We start from the raw sequence: 26,617 nt of genomic DNA, 5'->3' as shown, positions 1-26,617 counted from the left end.
GGCATGTGGGATCTTTCCGGACCGGGGCACGAACCCGTGTCCCCTGCATCGGCAGGCGGACTCTCAACCACTGCGCCACCAGGGAAGCCCCTAAATATGCATTTTTAAAGCTATAAATTTTCCTTTAGCATAGCTGTAGCTGCGTCTCACAAATTTTGATGTTGCATTTTCATTACCATTCAGTTAAATGTATTTTCTAATTTCCATTGTTATTTCTTCATTAACTAACAGGATATTGGTTTTCTGTTATTGATTTCTAATTTAATTTCACTGTGCTCAAAACATACAGCATAAGATTTCAATCATTTGTTATTTGTTGACTTGCCCTGTGGCCCTGTATATGACCTAGTTTGGTCTATATTCCTTGAGTATTTGAGAAGAATGTGTATTATGCAATTGTTGCATATAGTAGTCTATGCATGTTAATTACATTGAGTTGTTAATAATGATGTCAAATCTTTAATGTTCTCAGGGTTTTTTTTTTCATTTGTTTGTTGTTTTTTTGGTCTCCTTGTTCTGTCAGTTACTAGAAGACGTATATTAAAATCTCCAACCATTATTATGGATTATTCTGTTTTTCCTTTTACGTTATAGATTTTGAAACTGCTGTTATGAGATGTATGCAAATTTATGATTGTTACATTTCTGTTGAATTGATCCTTTTATTATAATAAACTATCCCTTTAGTATTTCTAGTAGTATTTCTTTTTATTTTATTTATTTGTTTATTTGGTCACACCACGTGGCTTGTGGGATCTTAGTCCCCCAACCAGGGACCAGGGATTGAACCCGTGCCCCCTGCAGTGGAAGCACAGAGTCCTAACTGGACTGCCAGGGAATTCCCCCCAGTAATATTTCTTGATTTAAGTCAACTATCTAATATATGGTTACATCACGATACTTTTGATTAGAGTTTACATAGTATTCTTTTTCTTTTAACCTTAAGTTTAAAGTGGATCTCTTGTGAACAGAATATAGTTGAGTGTTTTAAAAAATAATTTTGTTATTTTATTGAAATGAGGGGTCTATATACATTTAACGTTGAACATGATATAGTAGGCTTTCCGTCTATCACCCTGATACTAGTTTCCCATTTGTCTCTTTCTGGTCCTTCTTTGAATTAGTCAAGCATTATTTGTTCCTCTCTTCTAGTTTTTTAGTTATACATTTTTTATATGTGCATATGCATTTTTAAGTAGTTGCCTAACAGATTACAGTACGCATCCTTGGTTTATTAGATTCTGCTCTAAATTTGTACTTTTAACAGTTGCTGAAAAATATAAGGAACTTGCAGCAATATAACTTCATGTATTCTGCTGTCCTTTATGTTAGTCTTGTCATATTTTACACTTCTACATATGTTTAAACTATACTGTTCATTGTTACTATTATTTAATTTAATTAATTAATTAATTTATTTATTTTTGGCTGCGTTGGGTCTATGTTGCTGCACGCGGGCTTTCTCTAGTTGTGGCGAGCGGGGGCTCCTCTTTGTTGCCGTGCGCATGCTTCTCGTTGCGGAGCACAGGCTCTTGGCGCACGGGCTTCAGTAGTTGTGGCACGTGGACTCAGTAGTTGTGGCTCGCGGGCTCTAGAGCGCAGGCTCAGTAGTTGTGGCGCACGGGCTTAGTTGCTCCGCGGCATGTGGGATCTTCCCAGACCAGGGCCCGAACCCATGTCTCCTGCACTGGCAGGCGGATTCTCAACCACTGTGCCACCAGGAAAGTCCCACTATTATTTTAAATGTTAATATTTTTATTTATCTACCAATTTACCTTTCCATTGCTATTAATCCCTCTAGTGCTGTGCCATTTTCATTTAGCTGGATGAATTCTCTTCATTTGTTACCGGTTATCTTAGCTTTTGTTCATCTGAAACTATTGTTTCATTTTTGTGTTTGGAGGTTATTTTCTCTTAGTATAGAATTCTAGGTTGGTTGTTGATTATTTTCTTTTTCTGTCTTAGCACTTTAAAAGATGTCATTTTAGGGCTTCCCTGGTGGCGCAGTGGTTGAGCGTCTGCCTGCCGATGCAAGGGAACCGGGTTTGCGCCCCGGTCTGGGAGGATCCCACATGCCGCGGAGCGGCTGGGCCCGTGAGCCATGGCCGCTGAGCCTGCGCGTCCGGAGCCTGTGCTCCGCAACGGGAGGGGCCACAGCAGAGAGAGGCCCGCATACCACACACACACAAAAAAAAAAAAAAAAAAAAAAAAAAGATGTCATTTTAAAAATATTCTATTTCCATTATTTCTGATAAAAAGGTTTTTAGTCTAATTGCCATTCACCTGAAGGTAATGTGTTTTATTTTCCCTGGCTACTTTTAAGATTTTCACTTTGACTTTGGTTTTTAGGACTTTGACTCTGAAGTATCTAGCCATGGTTTTCTTCATATCCTGATGAGGTTTGTAGCGCTTCATACGTTTGCTAGAGACTCATGTCTTTTGTTAACTTTGGAAAATTCTTGAGCAGTATTCTTATTGCTTATGTGTTATTTTCTCTTCTCTACATTTTTTTTCTTTTTTTGGCCGCACTGCATGGCTTGTGGGATTTTAGTTCCCCGACCAGGTATCAAACCCATGTCCTTGGCAGTGTGAGCACGGAGTCCTAACCTCTGGACCTCCAGGGAATTCCCTCTCTTCTACTTTTGTAACTCCAGTTAGATGTGTTTTAGGCCTTTTCACCATGACGTACATGTCTTTACACTTTCTGTTCATATTTTCTCTCCTTTGTATCTTTTTGATGTGTCGTATTTTCTATGTTTGTTGCTCCCTTTGACTTAAGAATTCTAGGCTTTGCTGAAATTCTCCATTTGACCTGTTTGTTTTCTGCCTTGAATATATCAATCAGTCATTTTTAAAGTCTCTCAGATAACTCTAAAATGTGAATGACCGGGCTTCCCTGGTGGCGCAGTGGTTGAGAGTCCGCCTGCTGATGCAGCGGACGTGGGTTCATGCCCCGGTCCGGGAAGATCCCATATGCCGCGGAGCGGCTGGGCCCGTGAGCCATGGTCGCTGAGCCTACGCGTCCGGAGCCTGTGCTCCACAATGGGAGAGGCCACAACGGTGAGAGGCCCGTGTACTGCAAAAAAAAAAAAAAAAAAAGCAAATGTGAATGACCTATGTGTCTTCTCCTGTTTTCTATTTCTATTTGTTGTCCATCTACTCTTTTTTTTTTAATGGAGATGAAATTCGCATAACATGAAGTTCATCATTTTAACCTTTTAAAATACAGGCACCCCTCAGAGATATTGTGGATTCAGTTCCAGACCACCACAGTACAGTGAATATTGCAATAAAGCTAGTCACAGAAATTTTTCAGTTTCCCAGAGCATATAAAAGTTATGTTTAGACTGTACTGTAGTCTATGAAGTATGCAGTAGCACTGTGTCTAAAAATCAATGTACATACCTTAATTAAAAATTTTATTGCTGAAAAATGCTAACCATAATCTGAACCTTCAGTGAGTTATAATCTTTTTGCAGTAGTAACATTAAAGGGCACTGCTCACAGACCACCATAACATATATAATAATCATGAAAAAGTTTGAAGTATTGTGAAAATTACCAGAATGTGACACAAAGACACGAAATGAGCAGATGCTGTTGGAAAAATGGTGCCGATCCACTTGTCCCACACAGGGTTGCCACAGACCTCTGATTTTTAGAAAAACAAGGTATCTGTGAAGCACAATAAAATGAGGAATCCCTGTATACAATTCAGTGGGTGTTTGTATACTGCCAGTGCTATGCAGCCATCACCATTATCTAATTCTAGGACACCATCACCCCAAAGAAGAAAACTCATGACCTTTGACAGTCAACCCCAGTTCTCCCCTCTGCCCGTCCCCTGGCAAAGACTGATCAGTCTACTTTCTGTCTCTCCGGCTTTGCCTATTCTGGGCAGTTCATATAAATGGAATCATACAATGTATGGCCTTTTGAGTCTGACTTCTTCACTTAGCATAGTGTTTTCAAGATTTATCCATTTTGTAGTGTGTATCACTACTTCATTCCATTTTGTGGCTGAATAATATTCCATTGTGTGGATATTTACCACATTTTGTTGATCAATTCATCAGCTGAAGGACATTTAGGGTTTTTTCTACCTTCTGGCTATTATGAATAGTGCTGCTGTGAACATTCACGTATAAGTTTTGTGTGAATGTATGTCTTCAGTTCTCTTGGGTCTATACCAGGAGTGGAATTGCTAGGTCATATGATAACTCTATGTTTAACTCTTTGAGAAACTGCTAAAGTGTTCTCCACAATAGTTGCACCCTTTTACAATCCCATCAGCATGTATGAGAGTTTTTTCTCTTCATTCTTGCCAACACATGTTACTTTCTGTAGTCTTTTTAAAAAAAAATTATTATAGCCATCCTAATGGGTGTTGGCCATTCTTATTTTTTCAGAATGTCTTGTAACTTTTAATTGAGGGCTTATTGACTTGTTAGGGCTGATCTGTTTCAATTTTGACCTTAGTCGAAGGAGAGGCTTTTTTGAAGTCTCAACAGAGAGGCTGAATTGTTTTTGAAGGCCCTTCTGATTTGGTGGGGCCTACACTCCAATCTTTGTCTCCCTCGAACTGGGCAGAAGCTGAAATCTCGTCTTAGCTCTTTTGCTTCCTAACTGCTGTTTTCTGCTAGTTTTCTTGAATTTACCCCTCTTTGTGTTTCTTCCTCTCTGGAACTTGGTTCTTTAGTTTTCAGCTCTCTGTTAGCCAAAAATTCTGTCTTCTCTCAGTCTAGTAGGACTGCCACTTTCTACTTGGACTCTATTTTCCTGTTACACAGCAAAGTAAAGGAAAAGCCAAGTTGATTATGGGGCTGATTTTCTATTTTTCCCTTCTTTCAAGAGTTGTAGGCCCTCTTGTTCCTCTCTGTGTACATTACTCTTCAATGCCTTCAAATGGTTTCTACATTTGTCTAGATTTTATAACTTTTATTAGCAAGAGGGTTGGTTTGGTACAAGCTAGTCTATTATGATGGGAACCACGCATACTGATGTTTCATGAATTGAATCACGAGAAAATGAAAAACTGATATCTATTGAGAGTGAGAGCATGAATTTTCAAGAGAAAAATCTGGACAAGGATATAGGAGAAAGGAATTTTATTTTCAAGCAAGAGGGCCAAGTCAGCCATATTGAAGGATGATAAAGGATGATTTAAAGTGAGATATGTGACACTAAATTGATATTTAGTAAGTTTTTTGAAAACGGAACAAAGTGGTTAAAGAATACAAATTGGATGAAGAATTTAAGATAAGAATTGAAGAGAAAATATTTAATGAGCAATTATTGGATTGGATTTAGTAGTGAAGAAATTAAGATTATGAATTTGGAACAAGTGCTGTTAGAGTAGTACTTGGTTAATTTTGTAAATGTTAGTGGTTATTAGGTGGTTGGAGATTTGAGTGTTTACTGTGATGTCTAAAGAACAATGTATATCTGGTAAGTATGCCAGGGAGGATTGCGCAAAATCTGGGTGGTACAGACACAGTAAACATACGGGAGGAAGAGAATGACTGAAGTTCTAGGAATGGACATTATGTTTAAAACGTAGACAAGTAGAGAAAGAAGGCAGAAATAGATTTGTAAAGAACAATACTTCCCTATCCTCTTGTAGGATTAAAAAACTGGGGTTTGGAAAGAAACTAACTATGTGCTTTCTCTACCCAAATATTCCCAAGAAGGGAGCCAGGTGTTACAGAGCACCTTGTATCTGTGTTTTTCCTTTCGCCCTTTTGTGAACTCTCAAGGTTAGTCAGTGATTTTTTTCACACTTTCATTAGGAAATTTGCCAAAGGCATCCTTTTGAGGCAGCTGTCTCTGTACCCTTGGAGGCCATCAGTAATGTTTCCAATCCATAGGAGTAGTAGGCACAAAAATGTTGGGCTGAGCTGAGTCTTTGCGGTTTAAAACATTCCCCCTCCAAAACCACTCCCCCTCCTCAAACAGTATAAAATATATCACATTTTGAAGCTTCTGGTCCTTAGTCTTTTGTTACTATATCTTTTCAGGTAAAATTCATCATTAATAGTAAATATATCCAAATATATTAATAATGAAAGGAGACTTAATTTTTAAAACATAATTTAAATAAAAACAATAGTGGGCACATTAGAAATCCTTATACATAAATAAATAAGAATTCTTTTTGTATAGAATGTTATAATTTTTAATTTTCACTGTAAAGTAGAATATACTTGAATCGTGGTGTTCTTTTGGTCTAAGGTGGTCGGATGATATATTCATGCTAATGATCTTGTGAAGTCTTTGGAGCATATTAAATATGATGTTGATAAGTCCATGATTAAAAATGCACTAGAATAAGTTGAAATGCATTTGTGGTTTTTTCCCTATTCAACTGAATAGTAGGCAACTGTTATACCATATGCATCTTTAGTATATTAGTCTGACTGTTTCTCTTGTTTTACTAAACTGTCTTCTTTCAGCCACCCACGCAGAATATGCCTATGGGTCCTGGAGGGATGAATCAGAGCGGCCCTCCCCCACCTCCACGCTCACACAACATGCCTTCAGATGGAATGGTAGCTGGGGGTCCTCCTGCACCACACATGCAGAACCAGATGAACGGCCAGATGCCTGGTAAGTTTTTCTCCTCTAAGACATTAACACCGGAGTTGCTTAGCAACTGAAACGACGTGGGGGCTCAAGGGATACTAGATTGTTGATGACAAAACTGCTTTGAATGCCCCCGAGTCCAAGCTCTCTTAGAGTTTGTTAGCTACAGAGCTACGTGACCTGTATTCAGTGTTTATCAGGCTGCCCTTGGGCTTTGATGTAGCTGACACACAGCATTCCTCTGATGAACAGAACTGGCTAAATTTAGTCTGTCTGAAACTATGCAATACAGCTGGCTTTAGAAGGTTTTGGGGGAAAAAAGGCATTGCGCCATGGCTTAGGAATTAAGATCTGTTTATAAAAATGTGTAACATTTCTCTGAGTTTTGTATTTACTTAAAAATTTATTGGTCTCAGAAACAGTATTGCTGGAAAAGACACATGGGGAGAAAAAACAAAACAGGCTCTAAAGTGCTCATGTATTTAGTATTTCCTCATTGGTCTTTTGAAACTGAGTATGCATTTTTATGAATACATATGTTTATAGTATAATAGAAATATGGAAATTGATATTGAAGCAAAATTAAAAGCTGAAAAGTGTCAGCTTTCTTACATAATGAACCATTTACTATTTATCCATTTTAAGTTTAGAGCCACTTAAAATATCTTTCAGACCATTGGATGCTTATTTATTTTGCTGGTTTGAAATTTTAATCTGAAAAGTATCAGTATCTTTAAACTATTTTGTTTTTGTAACATCAGTCACACCCATACCTATAATTCTTGGTGGGGCATATTTTTACTTTCTAAAGACAAAGGTTGTTTTCATTAGCAAAAAGAAAGTATTAAACATATAGCAATAAAGAAAGTAAATTAAAATAACAGAGCAATTTATCTTTAAAATTAGTAATATTAGCATCCTTAGGATAGTGTTGTCTTAACTGATTATGTTGGTTGGTAGCATTGGTGTCCAGGGACTATGGGTGTAAAAAATGAAGCAAAAGAGAGCACAGAGCAAAAGAGGCCAGGTAGCCTGGCTTATAGGAGATTGATGTGTGATGGGTCATGTAGGAGGGCTGTGGTGTCTTGGTGGCAACCTTCTCTTTCCTGCCAAGGCTTCCACGATCATGGCTCAGTGGCCCTCCGCCGTGTGGAGGTAGGAATAAAGAGGTAACTACTTGTCTGGTTGTGGTCAGAAGCAAGCTTCTTGCTTAATCCACATCTAGCTCATTAGGACACATTGTTTTTAAAACTGGTGGGGTAGTGCTATTAGCACGTTAGAGGAGTTTTGTGACTTTTTATGGTGGTACCTTTAATTAGGATTTTGACTCAACTTCTCCAGATAACGTTCAAGCCTAAGGCTGAGGAAGCAAGCGAGCAGCAATATAATTATTGTTAATGTAACATTTTCGTTTTTGTGTAAGGCCGTCTGGGGTAAGATATACTCTTTATGAACCAGAGATTTTCAACCACTTATGACCTAGATTGTCCAGAATACCGTAGAGCTTCTAAAACAATTTATAGTTACAGAGTTTACAGTTAGGTGTAGGAGAAATTGGAAGTCCAGTTACTTATATTGTCTTTATTTAATAAGTTTTGTATAGTATTTAGCCAACCTTTTTATGCACACAAATTTGTAACTAGGCTTTTAATTTCCGATTTTAGTTTAGTTTTTAATATTTTATTTTATAATGTAAGTTGTAGTGCTTCTTATATGCTGTTTGATCTTGTTCATATATCCTCTTAGTCTTAGGTTCCACTGATTAAAAAAAATTAGATAACATGTATCTATGGCACCAAAATAAAAAAGGTACAAAAAGGCATACAGCCCCTCCCTATGCAGACTCTTTGTTCCAGAGAGGCATTGGTACCCAGTTATCCTTGAAAAACATATGCATGTATACATTCTATTTTCTTTCTTCTTATTCTTTTTTTAAAAACACAAATGGTAGCATACAGTAGATATTACTATATATCATTTTTTTTACCTCTTAAAGGTTTCTCTTGGAGACCATGAGTATATAAACATATATTTTGGAGACCACTCGGTATATAAAGAGCTGCCTCATTCCTTTTGATGACTGCATTACATTCTTTTTTATGGATGCCTCTAATTTACTTGGACAGTTCCCTTCTGATAGAAATATAGGTTATTTCTAGTCTTCTGGTGTTAAAAATTATGCTCTTGTGACTATGCCTGTAAAATATAAATAAATAAGTAAACAGATAAACTTACAATTTTGCATCCATATACGTACACACACAAAAACTTGTATATTTATAGGATAAGTTCCTAGAACTGAAATTGCTAGGTTAAAAGTATATGCATTTTATTTTTATTCATTCATTTATTTATTTATTTATTTATGGCTGCGTTGGGTCCTTGTTGCTGCATGCGGGCTTTCTTTAGTTTCGAGGGGCTACTCTTCGTTTCGGTGTGCGGGCTTCTCATTGCAGTGGCTTCTCTTGTTGCAGAGCACGGGCTTTAGGCGCGCGGGCTTCAGTAGTTGTGACATGCGGGCTCAGTAGTTGTGGCACGCAGGCTCAGTAGTTGTGGTGCATGGGCTTAGTTGCTCCGCGGCATGTGGGATCTTCCTGGACCAGGGCTCGAACCCGTGTCCCCTGCATTAGCACCACTTCCCCTGCACTGCGCCACCAGGGAAGCCCTAAAGGTATATGCCTTTTAAAATATGGTAGTTATTGCCGTATTGGTCTACATAAAAATAGTAGACCAATTTATAGTAGACTTATTTATACATTTATATTCTCTCAACAAAGTATGAAAATGCTTCTTTCTTCATAACATAATTGGAACAAAACTTTTGATCTTTGCAAATCTAAAAGGTGAACAATGGATCTCATAGTTTTAATTTGCCTTTTTATTATATTAAATAAAGCAAGCAATTTTCTCATGTTTTATGACCCGTTTTGTAGTTTTCGTGTGAAGTGATCTCTCATATACTTGGCCCTTTTACCGCTGGTGGTCTTTTACTTGCTTTATATGTTAAGTAAGTAGTTTGGTCTGTGCTATTTCTTGTAAATAATTTTTTCCCAGTTTATCTTTTTTTTTTGCGGTACGCGGGCCTCTCACTGCTGTGGCCTCTCCCGTTGTGGAGCACAGGCTCCGGACGCGCAGGCCCAGCGGCCATGGCCCACGGGCCCAGCCACTCCGCGGCATGTGGGATCTTCCCAGACCAGGACACGAACCCGTGCCCCCTGCATCGGCAGGCGGACTCTCAACCACTGCGCCACCAGGGAAGCCCCCCAGTTTATCTTTTTATTACTTAATTTTGTTTTGTTGGTCATGTGCAAATGTTTTATTTTTATGTACTCTACTTTATAAATCTTTTATGGTTCTGGGGTTTTTTGGCATACTTAAAAAGGCCCTTACAGTCCAAGATTATTTTTAAAATTCGCCGTTTTGAAATACTCTGTTATGATTTCTTTGCTTTTTCTACTTTTTTAATGTTGAATTCTTTTATTCATCTGGACTTAGTTTTGGTAGAAGGAATGTGGTAGGGGCCCAACCTGTATTTTTCCAGATATCTACTCAGTTGTTAAACATCATTTATTGAATTATCTTTTCTTTTGCTCACTGATACTTAATGTCAGCGCCATTGTCATTTACCAGATTTGACAAATGCATTTGTCATTTACCAAATGCATTTCGGTCACTTTCAGGCTGTGCTCTAGGTTTATTGATCTGTTAATCAGTTCATTTATGTGTTAATACTACATACTTTTAATTCAGCTTTATATGTTTTGGTCTCTTATAAAGCAAGTCCTCCTTCATTACTCTTTTTTTTTTTTCCAGAATGTTCCTGGCTTTTCAAAAGCAACAGTTTCTTAATCTGTAAAATGATAATAATGTCCACCTCACAGTATTTGCTATCATTCATGTAAAGCATTTACGTTGTTTGCTATTGATTAAATACTCAAGTTATTGTTTGTGCTCTTGTTACATTAATGCAAAAAAATAAATAAGCTTTTTAAGGTACTTTTGTATAGATCATCTGTTTAACTTTCATATTTTGGTTCTGATCACTTTTCTTCAAAGGGCCTAACCATATGCCTATGCAGGGACCTGGACCCAGTCAACTCAATATCACAAACAGTTCCATGAATATGCCTTCAAGTAGCCACGGGTCCATGGGAGGTTACAGCCATTCCGTGCCATCGTCCCAGAGCATGCCGGTACAGAACCAGATGACCATGAGTCAAGGGCAGCCGATGGGAAACTATGGCCCCAGACCAAATATGAATATTCAACCAAACCAAGGTAAGTAAGCTTTATAAAATTCTTGACTAGGATGCTCCATTAGCCTTCGAAAATCAAACAATTTTTTCAAAATGTTAGCTGATTTGCAAAATTACAAGTTTGAAGTGAGGAACAATCATATCCATAGAAAAGGAACATCAAGTTTGAAACCAGCTTAAAATAATTTTTTCCTTTTACATTTAGAAATTAAAATGCTCAATTTAGCTTTTTAAGCTTATTTATTTTTATGTCTTTTGGACAGTTTATTTGAGATTTTATATTTTTGGATTTTTAACCTAATCAATGAATAACCAAACATTCGGTTAGAGCTAGAAAACTGAGAAAATACAATTTTATCTTTGTAAGTACACTCCTTAAAAAACATCTGTTCTATGGTTCATTTTACTTGCGAAGAATATATTAATTTCTCTGAATTTCCCTTGATTTAATGTTTTCTGATGCTGTGTTTCAGCATTAAATGTGATTTTAACATAATTTGTTATTAGAATGTTCAGTGGAGGTGCTGCTGTATTCTTATATTCTTAGAGTGGTGTGAAGTCTATTAAAGTTTATTACCAGCCTCAGAGAATGAAACTGTTATCATGTTTCTCTTTTAAGTATTCTTGTGAATAATAACTAAAAACCAGTAAGTGGCGCTCTGTTCTGCTAATTGCCTGGGAAAACATTTGGCCTGTTGCCAGCCTAAAGCTATTTCAGTTATTAAATGCGGTGAGGTTAAGAGTCCAAGATAGAATTAAATGTATTTGCAATAAAATTTTCTAGATTTTGCTTATGAAAAACACATCACCAAAGTACACCCAGAAAAAGGAAGTTAATCTGTTGATTATGATTTTTGATGAAATAATATATTGTAATTTTAAAATATTAATAAAGATATTTTCTTTAATTTAGATAAAATACACCGGAAACAAAGGGAGATAATAGAACAAATTGTCAATGAATGCAGCTTCACAAAACTGGCACTTGCTCCATTTTTCCCCGCAAAAGTTGTTCAGTGACCATGGTGGAGTTTTTTGGTTTTGTTTTTTATTCTATCAATTAAAGGTTCAAAACAACAGCAAGATCCAGTCAGTGCTAGATCAGAAGGGGGTTCAGATGTTTCTCTGTACAGTTTGGTTACCAGGAAAAAGCAGAAAAGTTGATAATGATTCTTTACAGCAACCGCCGTAGTTATGGTACACTTCTTAGAAACTATAGTTAAGGAAAGGTAGGATGTGTGCAAAAATGGATGTTGCTGCAGCATGGTTTGATATGACATCATAAGATCTGAAGAAGAATAAATAATGCATGCAGCAGTGTGTATGTAGAAAATAGTTAACTGTTTTTGGAGAAAGGACTTGAAGTGTTTATAGGAATTTTTTGTTCAAAACATAGGGACCAACTATTCTTTCTATTTTTTTTAACTAAAATTATTTTTCTTTTATTGAGTTATAATTAACATACAATATTAGTTTCAGGTGTACAACATCATGATTCGATATTTTCACACATTATGAAATGATCACCACGATAAGTCTAGTTACCAACTGTCATTGAACAAAATTGTTAAATATTATTGACTGTATTCCCTATGTGAAAAACTAAAAAAAAAAAAGTATTAATGCAAAGGCTATTATAGTAAAAACATATAGACCTACCACACAAAACATGTCATTTCAAAAAGCTGCTCAAAAAGTTGGCCCTATTAAATTTACTGATTATATATTACTATGTTCATGGTCGTTATAAAAATTTCAAATTACTATTTTTTTAGCTTTAAAAGAAAACTGAGTTTATATGACAGTGGCATTGTAATTGGTGCCTACTTTTAGTTGTTTTTTTTTTTAAGTTGTGGTTTTATACATATCTATGAATTGAGAAAACTGAAATATTTTTTAATTCAGCATTTAGGTTTATTATTTTAGCAGAATATTTCCCTCTAAGTTCTCTTATGAGGACTACTGCTTTTAGGTGAAAGGTTTAGCAAGTTTTTAATGTTAATTTCTTTCTTAAATTGTTAGGAAAATGTTGTAAATAGTCAATCCAACAAACTTTCCGTGTTATTTTCACTGTTATCCAGATAAAGTTCAGTGACGATCACTTTGAACTTTAGGAGTAAGACCTGTGTTCAGAGTGAATCACTGTCTTCTTACGTACTGGATCTACTCATGTAGAGAGAGCGTCAGCTCTACTGGAATTCAAAAAGCTCCAAAAAGGGAGAAGTTTGCCTCTTTTGTTCACAGTGTTTTCTGGTGCCTAGAACAAAACCTGAGGGTAGGCATACAAATCTGTCTCTTCAGTGAATAGGAATTGAAACCAGATGTTATATGATAACCCGGAAAGACAGAGTTAGTGCCTTAAAGATGTTTCTTTAAAAGTCAAATTGGAATAGTAAGGCTTTCTGGACCAACAGATAGCATTTGATAGAATCAGCATAGTTTTCATTCCCAGGCATTAGTGATTATCGCTTTCCACATTTAACACCATTTTACTTACTTATTCCATATTCAGATATAAGGATTTGCACAAATTGTTATATTTGTGTTAAAGCCATGTATTTCACAAGTTCCAGGTATGGTATATAATTCTTCAGACTTGGATCCAAGTCTTGGCCCCATAGATTACTGTGTGTGGGATCTTTGACTCACTCAATTTCTTTAAGATTAAGTGAGATGATGGCATTTAAAAATCCTAATTCGGTAATTGTATAGTTTACGTAAAATCAGTTAGAATAAACAAGCGTTTTTTTTTTGTAATAAAAACTCGAGATCAGTTTATTGGCTATTGTCATTTTTAACCATAGATCTAATTTATTTCTGGCTTTAATTTTGTTTGAATAGTATTAAGAAAGTTTTGATTCATTTAGCTAATAAGTTGCAAGTGATAATGAGCTGATCTAGAGGCTTGGCATTAGAGTAGTGGGAAATTTTTCTTTCAGTACCTTTATTGTAAATATGAAGGCAAAAAGTATGTATTACCATAGCCAGGACTGTTATATATTTACTGTTATTATACAGTGGTTTATTATCTGATCAGAGCTGTACACATCTTTGTGTTAGTAGCTACTGTCATTATCCTCATTCCGTGCATGAGTAAACACATCCTTTGGAAATACAGGCAGGCCTGCTGTTGCAAAGTTCTGATATGCATGAACTTCTGTTACCACAGTTTAGTTAAATAACAGCTGTTGCCGAACAACATGGTTCAGAGTTCACTTACCATGGTGTATTAACTGTGAGTGGTTGCATAAAGCACAAACTTGGCTGCTGTCTCCTCAGTCCACAAATCACTGTATTTATGAGTGTCGTGATCGATGACCATTCACATCACTTTCAGATTCTGTCAGTGATTGATCACTGTGCATCCATCAGTTATGCACATAACAGCAAAGCATGGAGTTGTGTTGCTTCCTTGGCTCCCAGAGATACATGTTATTTTATAAAAATAGATAATTCAAAGAGGGCCTTGGCCAACAAAGATAAAAGTCTAACAAAGCAATGAAAAGTAATACTGCGGGAAATAAATCCAAGTCCTTTGTAAGTAGAATTACAGAAGGAATTGCTGACCTTGGGAATGTTGACACGGCTGCCATTTGAGAGACTCTAGATCTGCATTGCAGGTCCTCAGTGAAGGTGAACTTGCTGATGTAAATGAGGAAACTGGCTGTGATGAAAGAACGAAGATGTCCCAGAGAAAGCGAGACTAGCAAAATATTTTGTATTAAGGAAAGTCTTGGAGACATTTCATAACATTGAAAGTGCAAAGGATGAAACGTTGGAAGTTGATCTGTACTCTTTTTTAAAAATTTATTTATTTTTGGCTGCGTTGGGTCTTCATTGCTGCACGCGGGCTTTCTCTAGTTGCAGCGGGCAGGGTCTACTCTTCGTTGTGGTGCACAGGCTTCTCATTGTGATGGCTTCTCTGGTTACGGAGCACAGGCTCTAGGCGCGTGGCCTTCAGTAGTTGCAGCACACGGGCTCAGTAGTTGTGGCTCACGGGCTCTAGAGCGCAGGCTCAGTAGTTGTGGTGCACGGGCTTAGATGTTCTGCAGCATGTGGGATCTTCCTGGACCAGAGATCGAACCCTTGTCCCCTGCATTGGCAGGCGGATTCTTAACCACTGCGCCACCAGGGAAGCCCTGGAAGTTGGTCTATACTTAAAAAGGAATATGCCAATTTGCCAAGCTATAGAAAAGACGCTAGCTCCGAAACATCAGTTACATCATGACAATTTGGAGCTAGCATCTTTTTGAACTAAAGATGGGAAGATACTAAATCATGTTTGTATACTGATAGGAATGATCCATTGGAGAGAGGGGAATTGATGCTGCAAGAGAGTGAGGAAAGGGACAATTGCAGGAGCAATGTATTTGAGCTGCTGGGAGGAGTTTGAGGTCAAAGTCCCCAAGACTTCTGTCACCTCTGAGTCTAGCCAACTGCAGAGTTACAGGGAACAGTCCCCAAGATTGGCTTCATATCTGATACCAGTTACAAGTCTAGGGTTCCCAAAACTATTCTCAAGTTCAGTGATTTGCTGGAAAGACTCACAGAACTCACTAAAAGTTGTTATACTTAGAATTATGATTTATTACAGTGAAAGGATACAGATTAACATCAGCCAAGGGAAAAATCCAGAAGACGTATGAATGCAGAGTTTCTTTCCTCATGCAGTCAGGATGCTTTGCTCTCCTGGTCCAGTGTGTGACAGTACACACAGAGTATTGCTAACCAGGGGAATTCACCCGAACCTCCATCAATGTTCAGAGTTTATATTGGGGCTCCATTATGTAGATTTGATTGATTGATTGATTGCTCACGGTGTCTGTCTCAGTCTCCAGTCTCTGGTCCCTCTGGGCATGCTCCACAGCTCCCACCAACCAGGTTCAGGAGCTTTAGGAATCCTCAGTTTAATAAATTTAGTAAATCTTCAATATAAAAAAGCACTGTGATATTATACTGAATTTCAAGTACAACATAGAATATCTACAAATGAAAGAATTATTTCAAATATTTTATTCCATAGAAATATCATGTGTACCTCCATAGTGGATTTGAATGAGTGAGAATTGTGCATACACTCATCTTTCTTCACTGTTAAAATTGGTAAATCAACATTGGTAATATTGCAAGTTTCTTTTTGTTACAGTTTAGGTATACACAACCATTACACTGTAGTTCAGACTAGATGCTTTGTTTAAACGTTTGATCATTATTCCTATATTGGATGGGTTTTTCAAGATTGTAATCTTTCCCCCACTGATGACATTTTTCTGGTTATAAAATATTTAATATGAAAAATTTGGAAAAGAAGGAAAAGCATAGAGCGTAAAATAAAATCACCTATATAATCTTGCACTATAAGTTTTAAATTACTCCACAGACAGGGTACAGTCCACTTATGGATAGTAAGTAACCTGTACTTATTAGGCTCTTTGTAGCAACAGTTTGAGTACCTGTAATTACATAATTATTTGTAAATATCTGTTTAATTATTTTTCCCTAGACTCTTTAAGTTCTATGAATTCAGGAACTGTGTCATGTTTTGTTCACTATTTTATCCTATTTGTTAACTGATAGATTAGCTAGATTTCCTGCTGCTGTAACAAATTAGAAAACTGGCATCCTTGTCTGTTGTATTGTCATCCATTGGCTGTCATTCCATGAATGAACCAAAGAAGGAACCTGTCAGGTACTGTCAGAGAAAACAGATGATTGTCAGTTATACCAAAACCTTTCAGGTTTGGGAGACAGAATCCAGATGAATTTCTATTCAAGAGATTATAAACTTAGTTTCATTATGACTCATTTTTAAATATTTTTTATTTTGAAATAGTTATAGGTTTACAGGAAGTTGCAGAGGTAATATAGAGAGATCCTGTGTATCCTCCTTGCAATCATCTTTAAGCCCTGGCAACCACGGTTGCTCTTCTCTCCATTTCTATTATTTTGTCATTTTCAGAATACTACATAAATGGTATCATGCAGTGTGTAGCCTTTTGAGATTGGCTTTTTTTACTCAGCATGATTAATATTTATTCAACTTGTTGCATGTATCAGTTCATTCCTTTTTGTTGCTGAGTAGTATTCCATGTTATGGCTGTACCACAGTTTGTTTAACCATTCATCTATTGAGGGACATTTCAGTTTCCAGTTTTTGGCTTTTACAGATAAAGATGCTCTGAACAGTCGTGTACATGATAATGTTTTTGTTTGGACATTAGTTTTCATTTCTCTGGGATAAATAACCAGGAGTGCTATTACTGGGTCATATGATAAGTTATGTATTCAGTTTTTTTAGAAACTGCCAAAGTGATCACCAAAGTAACTACCATTTTATCATCCCACCAGCAATGTGTGAGAGATCTGCTTTTTCCAAGTCCTTGCCAGCATTTGGTATTGTCAATTTTTTTCTTTTTTATCTTAGCTGTTCTAAAAATGTGTAGTAGACTACATCTCATTGTGGTCCTAATTTGCATCTCCTCAGTGGCTACTGATACTGAACATCTTTTCATGTGCTTATTTGCCATCTCTATATCCTCTTCAGTGAAATGTCTCTTCATGTCTTTTGCCCATTTTCTAGTTGAATTATTTTTTAACTGTTTATCTGTCCATCCATCTACTCATCCATTAATAGCATCTTCTTTTTCAAAATGCATTTCAGGGTAACTTGCAGATATTAGTACACTTTACCCATGAATACTTTAGTCTGTGTATCATTAGAGCTCAACGTTTAAAATTTTTTCTTTTTTCTTTTAATAGTTTTTTCTTTAGGTAATATTTACATGCAATGGAGTGCACCGATCTTAAGTGTATCATTCACTGGGTTTTGATATATTTGTAACATTTACTCCTTGGGATTCATTTTATAGCTAACATCCTAGGTGCCCTTATGGGATGCAGTTCTAATCCAGTTTAACCATTTTGCATGAACTATAATCCGGCTGCTTTTATGGTAAAAGGGGACAATTGGTTACTTTGTTTCCATTACACCTCTGCCTCAATGTGTGATCCTAAGACTACTGGGATCAGAATCATCTGGGGTAGTTGTTAAAACAAGATTTGTCTGCTCCACCCCATACCTGCTAAATCAGAATCTCTAGGGGTAAATTTTAGAAATTACGTTTTACAAACATTCCAAGTTCATACTTATTTACAGTCCATTCCCTCAGAAGTTTTTTCTAGGCAGGATCATTTCTTCTGTACCTGATGGTTCATAACTTTTCAGCTTTCATGCTAAGTGACACAAAGCTATATGTTCTAATATAGCCCATCTCCATGGCTTTCCACTTGGACAAGATAGGACCTTACTTTCACAACAGATTGTCACTTGTGTCCCATAAATCTAGAGCTTTTGGAATGCCTTTCATTCTACAATAGATGTTTAACAGTGACTTTGTTTTCGAATTAACATTGTATAGTATAGTTGAAACTATTAAGAGAAGTTGGCTAAGAAGTTGCCTAGCTTTTTACTTTGCTGGATTTATTAAGCCACAACACATCCCTTTTCCAATTTTCAATCACCAGAAAACTGAATACATAATCTAATTCTCAGACTAGTTTGTAGAGATGCCTGTGATTTAGAATTATGCCCTTGAGAATCCAGGACTTCTTAACTCAGCACTATTGACATTTTGAGCTGCATAATTCTTTGTTGTCGGGGCCTGTCCTGTGCATCATGAGATATTTAGCAGTATTTCTGTCCTGTACCCACTAGGTGACAGTAGCAACCCCCCACACCAGTTGAGATGACCAAAGTTGGCTCCAAACTTTACTGAACGTCCCCTGGGGACAAAAATCACCCACAGTTGAAAATCACAGCCTTAAGAAATAATTACTGTAAGGAAGTACATGTAAGGATGGTCTGTGCTACTGAAGAAACTAACAGTAACAAAAGTTATTGATACTATTATGTTTCAGTACTTTTTAATACTTTCATGAGATTTCTCTAAAAACTTCATGTTATGAAAAGTTTGTATCTCTTAATGAACTGTTCTTTTTACTAGATAAAATCTGTCATGGTTCTATTTCTTCATTGGTTTCTAGGAAATTCAGCTAAGTTTGGACTAGTTAACAGTGACTTTACTAAGCTGCTGGGATTTTCTTAGTTACTTGGCTCATGTTCTTTTATCCTTGGTGTTATATCTAAATGTCTTATTATGAACTGCCTAAAACTCTTGATGAGGACAGATGTACGTTTTTGGTAAGTAAAGAATCCTGTTCGCTTTAAGTGGCTATTTAATAGGTGGGTGAGCTAATTGAATTTACTCGAATACAGGGATTTTTTTTTTTTTTGCAAATAAACCATTAGTAATACATTCAAATGAGAGCTGTAAGTGGTTTAGTTTGAGACTGAATGGTTAAGGAACAAGTAGTAAAATGTGAGCAGCAGACGATGAAATACGAACAAGAAAATAGACTTGGAGTAGGTATTATCTACACGGTTTCGTGGTCACTATAACAGAGATAATAGATGAAGTGAAGAAACTTCTTGTATTCTAGGATTTTATTATTAGAGTGATGATGTTACATAGAACTGTTTTCCTGGGAGATATTACACGGGAGAAGTATGATTTGACTTCGAAGAAGAGGTACACATAATGGTTAAGAGCATGGCTTTAGCGTTCTCACCACCATTTCCTAGGTATGCAACTTTAGGTAAGGTTCTTAATGCTTGTATGCCTTAAGTTTTCTTACTTGTAAAGTGAAGTTGATAACAATACTACATGTTTCGTAGGGTTTGAGGAGGATAAATAATAGACATAAAGCTCTTAGCTTGGGCTTCCCTGGTGGCACAGTGGTTAAGAATCCTCCTGCCAATGCAGGGGACACGGCTTCGAGCCCTGGTCCGGGAAGATCCCACATGCTGCGGAGCAACTAAGCCCGTGTGCCACAACTACTGAGCCCATGTGCCACAACTACTGAAGCCCGTGCACCTAGAGCCCGTGCTCCGCAACAAGAAAAAAAGAAAGCTCTTAGCTTAATGCCTGGCCCGTAATAAGTGCTCATTAACTGTTAGCTGTCATTTTTAACCTTCACTTAAAATAATTCATAGATTAATGGTATGATTTACAAAGTTTTAGTGTATTGGTTTGCATCTCAAGATATGACTATATATGCATGTATGTATATGTTTATATGTATATAGAATTTTAGAAATTATATAGTTCTAAATTCTTCACAGATTATTTAAAGCTTATTTTTTAAAATTAATTTTATTTTATTTTTGTCTGCGTTGGGTCTCCGTTGCTGTGCAAAGCTTACTGTTATCTTTATAGTTGAGTCTTAAAAAAATTCTTCTTTTTGAACAAGTAACTTGAGAGAAAACTAAGTATTAACTGTCTCATTGGAGCAAAGAATTCCAGTAATGTAAAATACGGTGATTTGGGAATATTTTACATGTGTTTAAGATATAGGACATTGTTTCCATAGAATATCTGTTAGGGTGTGAAGCTCAAAATGGAAAGAAATAATGTGGTGATGTACATTTGTTACATGTCCTTTTAAAACACTTTTACAAAAGCATATTATAGATAAGACATTAGTAGGATCTTTGTATCACACTTTTTAGTTCATCTTAGCATCAGAATGATTTATGTAAAAGATAAAGAGTAACCTTTAAGCATACAGTAATGTGTGAGGTCACTGTTTGTAGAAAATGATTTTAATAACTTATTTTATAATCTTCACTCTGTAGCACAAATTTTTAGAACTTATTTGGGGGGTAACCTTTTGAGATTTAGCTCTCTTATTTCCATTAGTATCTCAAGAGGTAACATACATTTATTTGCCAGTGTAGCATATTTCATTATCATAAGAAAAATAATATGCTTCCTAAACAATCAGAATTGAAGTCGTAATTTTTTTTTAATGGATAAGGCTTTAAGGGAAAAGATGAAAAGTACCATGTTTTAGCAGTGCTCTCCTCCTCCATTCTCTGCCGTTTTAGGCTTGATCTTGAATGATGTCAGGGATCCTTAGAGGGAGAGAAGTGACAGAGAATAAAAGAAGGGTGGTAATTGAGCTCTTTTGGATTGGAAGTGCCGACAGTCCCCAAAGATAAAGCACAAGTGGCGTGGTCTTTTCTATCTAGGGCTTAAACTAGAATTACTTTTCTCCTTTACAGCAGAGCTTGGAATTTTGTTATTGTATTCTTTTGGATTTTCCCCCAGCTATTGTGTTTTTGCTTTCTTTCTCCTTTATTTTTAATTTTGCTTCCAGTGCATATTATATGCTTTAATTTTATAGTTATCTTCTGTTAAGACAAGAGGTCTTTAATCAGTGATGAAGAAGAAAGACAAGGCAAAACCTTCATTTACTAAAAATGAATTCTATAAATGGCCAATCATGCTGCCTACTATATTATGAATGCTAGTATTCAGTACTTTATTATATACAAAATATATTTTAAAAATTGTAACCTCAGTTAAAGTAGTTAGTGTTTTGGAACTTTTTAAATTGCATAATTTGTTTCTGAACTACTAAATTTGCTATAGCTTCAGTAGAGGAAGTGAAGAACAGTAGAATAAATGTGCTTTTGAAATCAAACTTGAGTTATGCCTGATTCCCAGTTGATATCTATTAGCTTATATGATCTTGATCTTTGGATTCTTTGGCTAAAAACTTGAAAATTAGGATCCTTACCTTTGGTAGTTGTTAGTGATTTACATTAAATAAATGTGAAAGCATGTCTGGTAGTGTTAAGTGCATTCTGTGTCAAGTTCTCTTCCCCTCCACTCTCCACTGAGCCACCTTATCCCTACTATTAAGAGTTTATTGTTGAAAAAAAAAGTCCCCGAGTAACCTTTGAAAGGTTTATATTTATGACAAAATTAGAAGGAAAAAGGAATTTGAAAAGAAGTAGAAGAACAGAAGAAGGCAAGTAGGAGAAAAAGAGTCAGCTCTGATAAAATACTTCTTTAGATAACCAGTTCTTCAAACTGGAAAAGAGTGAGTTCTTTCCGCTTACATTGTTGCTGCTATTGTAGGTCAGCAACATATTTAAAGAGGTGGGCATGTTTTGTTTTGAATTTTTATATAAATAATGAGCTCTTGGCTCATCTGGGCAGTTTTGCCTGTAAAAGTTTTCTAGTTCTTTGCCTTTTGTACTTTCTTCTTAAATTTTCCCCAAGTCAGTAAAGGGGGGGAGTATGTAGCTATTTAGGCAGTAAACTGGGGGATGACTCATACATACTTCTCAGACAGTAATGGTTATAATGGTAGAATGATGAGCTCCCCATACCATAACTTAGCCTGCTGAACCTCTGAGGAGCTGCTTACATGTTTACATGACAACACAGAACTTTATGGCCATTGTTCATTATATCATGTGATATATGTTTACTGTTGCCAGTGCGATACTATAGCAGTGGTAGTTGGGCTACCTTGATATTACTCACTTTGGAAACCGCATAGTTCTGATTTCTAAGTCTATGGCTTATTGTAGTTCTCTGCCTAGGTGTTTTTGATTGTGTATGTGTGTGTTAGAGCTTATTAAGAAGCACTGTATAGTCTTTTGATTTCAGGAAGACCTTTTTAGTTTATAAATCTTAAAGTTGGAGAAAGGAAAGAAGACCCTTAAATTTTTGTTTTAAAGTTGTTTATGAAATTCCACCAATATAAGGGGTATATTCATAAATGTGTTTGTAGTTTCCCTGTCTACCATTATATAATGACTGGTCATTAAAAAAGGGGGGAAAAAATGGATACACTGAAATTAGATATCTTTCCGTTAGTTTGACTACTGATTTGCTGTGTGATTTTGTGGTTTACTTTGTTTTGGCATATTTTCTTATGTAGCATAAGGATTCTATCTTTCTTAGAAAGATTGCACAGATAAATACTATATAGTACATAATAAAAATATATATACATTCAGGATGTTCATGTATCATATCCACTCTGTTTTTTTAGAAATTGTTACAGTATTCCTCCAGTGGAATTCAAATCAGCTACCATGGATTACTTGTTTTCCCTTGTTTGCAGATTGTTTTAGGCATGTGAACTGTAGTTCAAAGGTTTGTTTTTATTACTTGAAGTCAGTTTATCTTGCAATAAATTATGTAGTGTAGGGATTATATGATAACAAAAGATTTTTGTATTTCTCTTAAGATGTTAAAATTATATGCAAAAAATTACATGCATAATGTTTTGTCTGTTTTCAGGTCCAATGATGCACCAGCAGCCTCCTTCTCAACAGTACAATATGCCGCAGGGAGGTGGGCAGCATTACCAAGGCCAGCAGCCACCTATGGGAATGATGGGTCAAGTTAACCAGGGCAATCATATGATGGCACAGAGACAGATTCCTCCCTATAGACCACCGCAACAGGGTACGATTCCATTTGGAAAATTTTTAACAGTAGTCGAAAGCCTTTAAATTTTAATGAACTTTTCATACAGGCAAAGTCAGAGCTTTTTGTTTCTTGATTTTGAAAAATCATATTTTATTATTTTTCTTAAAAGGTAGTGGGTATAGTAGGTACAAAGGGTCACAGAAAGTGGATATGAACTTCCTGGTTTATAGCTATCTTTTATTTATTCTTTTCTGGGAAAAGTTTACGTCAGAATTTTATATCGAAAGCTTACTAATTTACTGCAGAAAATACTGTTTTATTTTTGAGAAGTTACTAAATATATGATCAGAAACAAACCCTAATTTATTTCAAACTGCTCTAATATCAAAATAAAAAGGAAATTAATTTTCTTCCAGTTTGAATCTCTTTTTAGGAAGTTAATGTTTGTTTTTTTGAGTTGGTATTGTTTGATATTGCATGTATGGTCTTAACATTAATTTTTGTGAAATGTGGTGTGTGGTGTTGCTGTGTGTTTATGTATGTGTGTATATATGAATAGTCAAAAGTATCTGAAATGCCAAAGCAGGGGAGGGGAATCTGCAGCTGAGAAATCATCTCTCATAACACCAGATTAGACGGAAAGCCTTTGAATGACCTGGAGAACAAATTATTTACATCTTGACTGGTTGTGGTTTTTCAGGCCCACCACAGCAGTACTCAGGCCAGGAAGACTATTATGGGGACCAGTACAGTCATGGTGGACAAGGTCCTCCAGAAGGCATGAACCAGCAATATTACCCTGATGGTAATCTCTCCTAATGTTAACTTTCCCATTTTCTATCCCTGCCCAGTATTAATGTGGGTAGCTACTCAAAACATTCTAATCAGAATGAAGAGACTAACAATGTGTTTCTTCCAAATTTAGAAACACTTCAGTAATCTAAAGCATCAATGGTAGCATTAGTTTATAATCTACTTTAAAGTATATTTTGTTTGGTTATTCCATATTAGTACCATCAGGAATCATGTTCTGTCATTGGAATCCTTTCTTATATAAAAGAGGATCCTTTTATATTTGGAATTGTTCATTTGAACCAAAGCAAGTGTTACTGATTTACTTTTTTAAATAAAAGCTTTATTGAGGTAATTCATATACCGTAAAGTTCACCCACTGGTTTACTTTTATGCATTGTATAAATACGAAGAGAATATAGTTTTGAGTATTCTTCCAAGTTTCATCATGTTCGTTAATGTTGCATATGTCTCAAAGAACAGAACTATGTTTATATTAGCATTTGCACTTGAGAAAGATTTTAGAGACTGAATCATATCCATAATGTAGCTGTTTATAATAGAGTTAGTAGAATAGAAAGGCATTTGGAAACCAGATTTTAACTTTAGTTATTTAGTTTAATGGCATGTTTATTTTTTAGTGGGAAGGTGGCTTGTGAAAAAGTGGTCAGTAAAAGATGTACTGTGCTTAGTAGTAATACAAGCATACAAGCAGGCTTTCATCATACAGTTCTTTGTTTTCCTGTATGTTTGAAAACTTTGTGATACAATGTTGAAGAAAAAATAATACAAACAAATAAAATTGATCAAATAGAGGTGGTTAGATTTCTCTTGTTTGGAAGGACTTGCCAAAGTCTTCATTTATATTAAGCTCCCTTGATGTATTTAAGGTAAACTGCTTAACAGAAAACTTGGGCAAACTAAGAACTTCAAGCTAAAGTGGTGGGACCATTTGACTAGAAGCTAATGTAAGCTAGCAAGAAGATATAATTTGGTGTATTTAAAAAATAATTTTGTCCACCACTTTTTATCAATGTATAAAGCATAAGTGGTATAGGGACGTTGGTTTTTTCCTGCAAAGATTCTGCGTACACAGGCAGAGCAAACACTCACGTGTAGAATTTTGCACACAAAATCTATGTTTGTTAGTGGCAGTGACACGGATGGATAATTCTGGTTAGAAAGCAACATTTTTTTTTTAATGTTTTACTTGCCCTGAATTATTTAGAATGTTTTTTTTTCTTTTTCCTTTCACATGTAGACATTATATTAAGTTTTTTTTAATGAAAAACTTTAGTTACATTTATAGACTATAGATATTTTAAAGAAATGAACTCTAGGTTGTTAAATATTATACATTAGGAAAGCTGCTGAAAAGAAATGATTGTTTTGTTTAATTTTAAAAATACATTTTAAGTAATTGAGTTGAATTTAACACTGTTACTTTGGTCCTGAGTATTTCCTGAAATGTGAAATTTGTATTGTTATAAATATGAACTTTCTATTCAAAATAGAGATATTTTTGTAAATAGCAGAACTTTAAGGTTGCTATAAATAATTCATTTTATTTCATAATGGAATTTTAAAATTTCAGTGGTATCATTTTTCCATAGCTGTGTATTAATATATTTGTCTGACATTTACATAGAGTATTTATTCCATTTATAACAACAATTAATTTTCTTAAACAGCATTGGATATTTTGTTATTATGTTCAGATACTATGTCAATAAATATGTAGATTAGGGGTTGGCAAACTTTTTTCTGTAAAGGGCCAGGAAATAAATATTTTCGTCTTTGCAAATCACGTGGTCGCAGTATAAACTACTGAACTCTTGTGGTAGCATGAAAACAGCTATAGAAAATATGAATGGATATGACTGTGTTCCAGTGAAACTTTCTTTACAAAAACAGGCCACTGGCTGTGTTTAGACTGCAGACCATAGTTTGCCAATCCATAATATAGATATTTATGAGGTGGTTTGGGAACATTGGAATACTAGAGCAATGAGTATTACATTTATTCATAACTATATTCCTCCTTAATTAGGTATTTTTCTAAAATTTAGTTCAGATTTTAGCTAACTGAAAAGTTATTTCCTGCGATTTCTTTGAGCAGCTTAGTTAAAAGGACTAGAGTATTGATTTCATTAAAAGTCTAGTCATCTAGCAGGTGTAAATTTATCGTGCCTTAAAATTAAAGGTGTACTCTAGCACTTAACACAGTATTAATTTTATGAAGGTGTATGTTTATGATACTCTATAAATATTTTCTAAAGGCTCCTAGAATGGCAGGATTAAGCAATATATTTTTGCATCTGAAAATACTTTGAGATACATATACTTTAAGCAAGTTAATAGAAAATGTGAAAAATTTGTTTCAGTTTCTTTTAGGGGAAAAAAACTTATGGAGCTCTTTTATATTTTGCATTGTTTTAGCATATGCTGTGGAATTGGCGACCAGCAGAACAGGTGTTTGACAAAATATAATTGCTTCCTTTGTTCGTTCTAATTTAATTCAAGTTATTTACATGTGAAAGTCCTAAATGCTTTCATTCTCTTTTTTTTTTTAATTGAAGATAAAGTTTTTTTTTCCCTCCTTGATGAGGATTATCAGAGTTAAGACTAAGTGTAATGTTTCTAAAACTGTTTTTTGCTTTAAAAAAAATTTGCACGTTATCTCAATATGAAAAC

The 26,617-nt window shown here is 35.6% G+C and overlaps 1 protein-coding gene across 5 annotated transcripts in view; it reads left to right on the top strand.

Moving 5' to 3' along the window:
- The window catches only part of SS18 (SS18 subunit of BAF chromatin remodeling complex), a 76,356-nt gene that overhangs the window by 31,217 nt on the left and 18,522 nt on the right, over window positions 1-26,617 (top strand). For 3 of the 5 annotated variants that reach the window (XM_007118275.4, XM_007118273.3, XM_007118274.4), the window contains exons 4-7: window positions 6,453-6,606; window positions 10,639-10,860; window positions 23,000-23,167; window positions 23,832-23,936. In XM_007118275.4, the coding sequence (XP_007118337.1) occupies window positions 6,453-6,606; window positions 10,639-10,860; window positions 23,000-23,167; window positions 23,832-23,936 (649 nt within the window). The remainder of the gene's footprint in view (window positions 1-6,452; window positions 6,607-10,638; window positions 10,861-22,999; window positions 23,168-23,831; window positions 23,937-26,617) is intronic. The other 2 variants (XM_028480125.2, XM_007118276.3) reach the window with 1 other exon arrangement.

This window comes from Physeter macrocephalus, chromosome 19, assembly GCF_002837175.3.
Source record: "Physeter macrocephalus isolate SW-GA chromosome 19, ASM283717v5, whole genome shotgun sequence".
In the NCBI taxonomy this organism is placed as follows: Eukaryota; Metazoa; Chordata; class Mammalia; order Artiodactyla; family Physeteridae; genus Physeter; species Physeter macrocephalus.
Note: the sequence above shows the minus strand (reverse complement) of the source record. Positions and strands in the feature narration are given on the sequence as shown.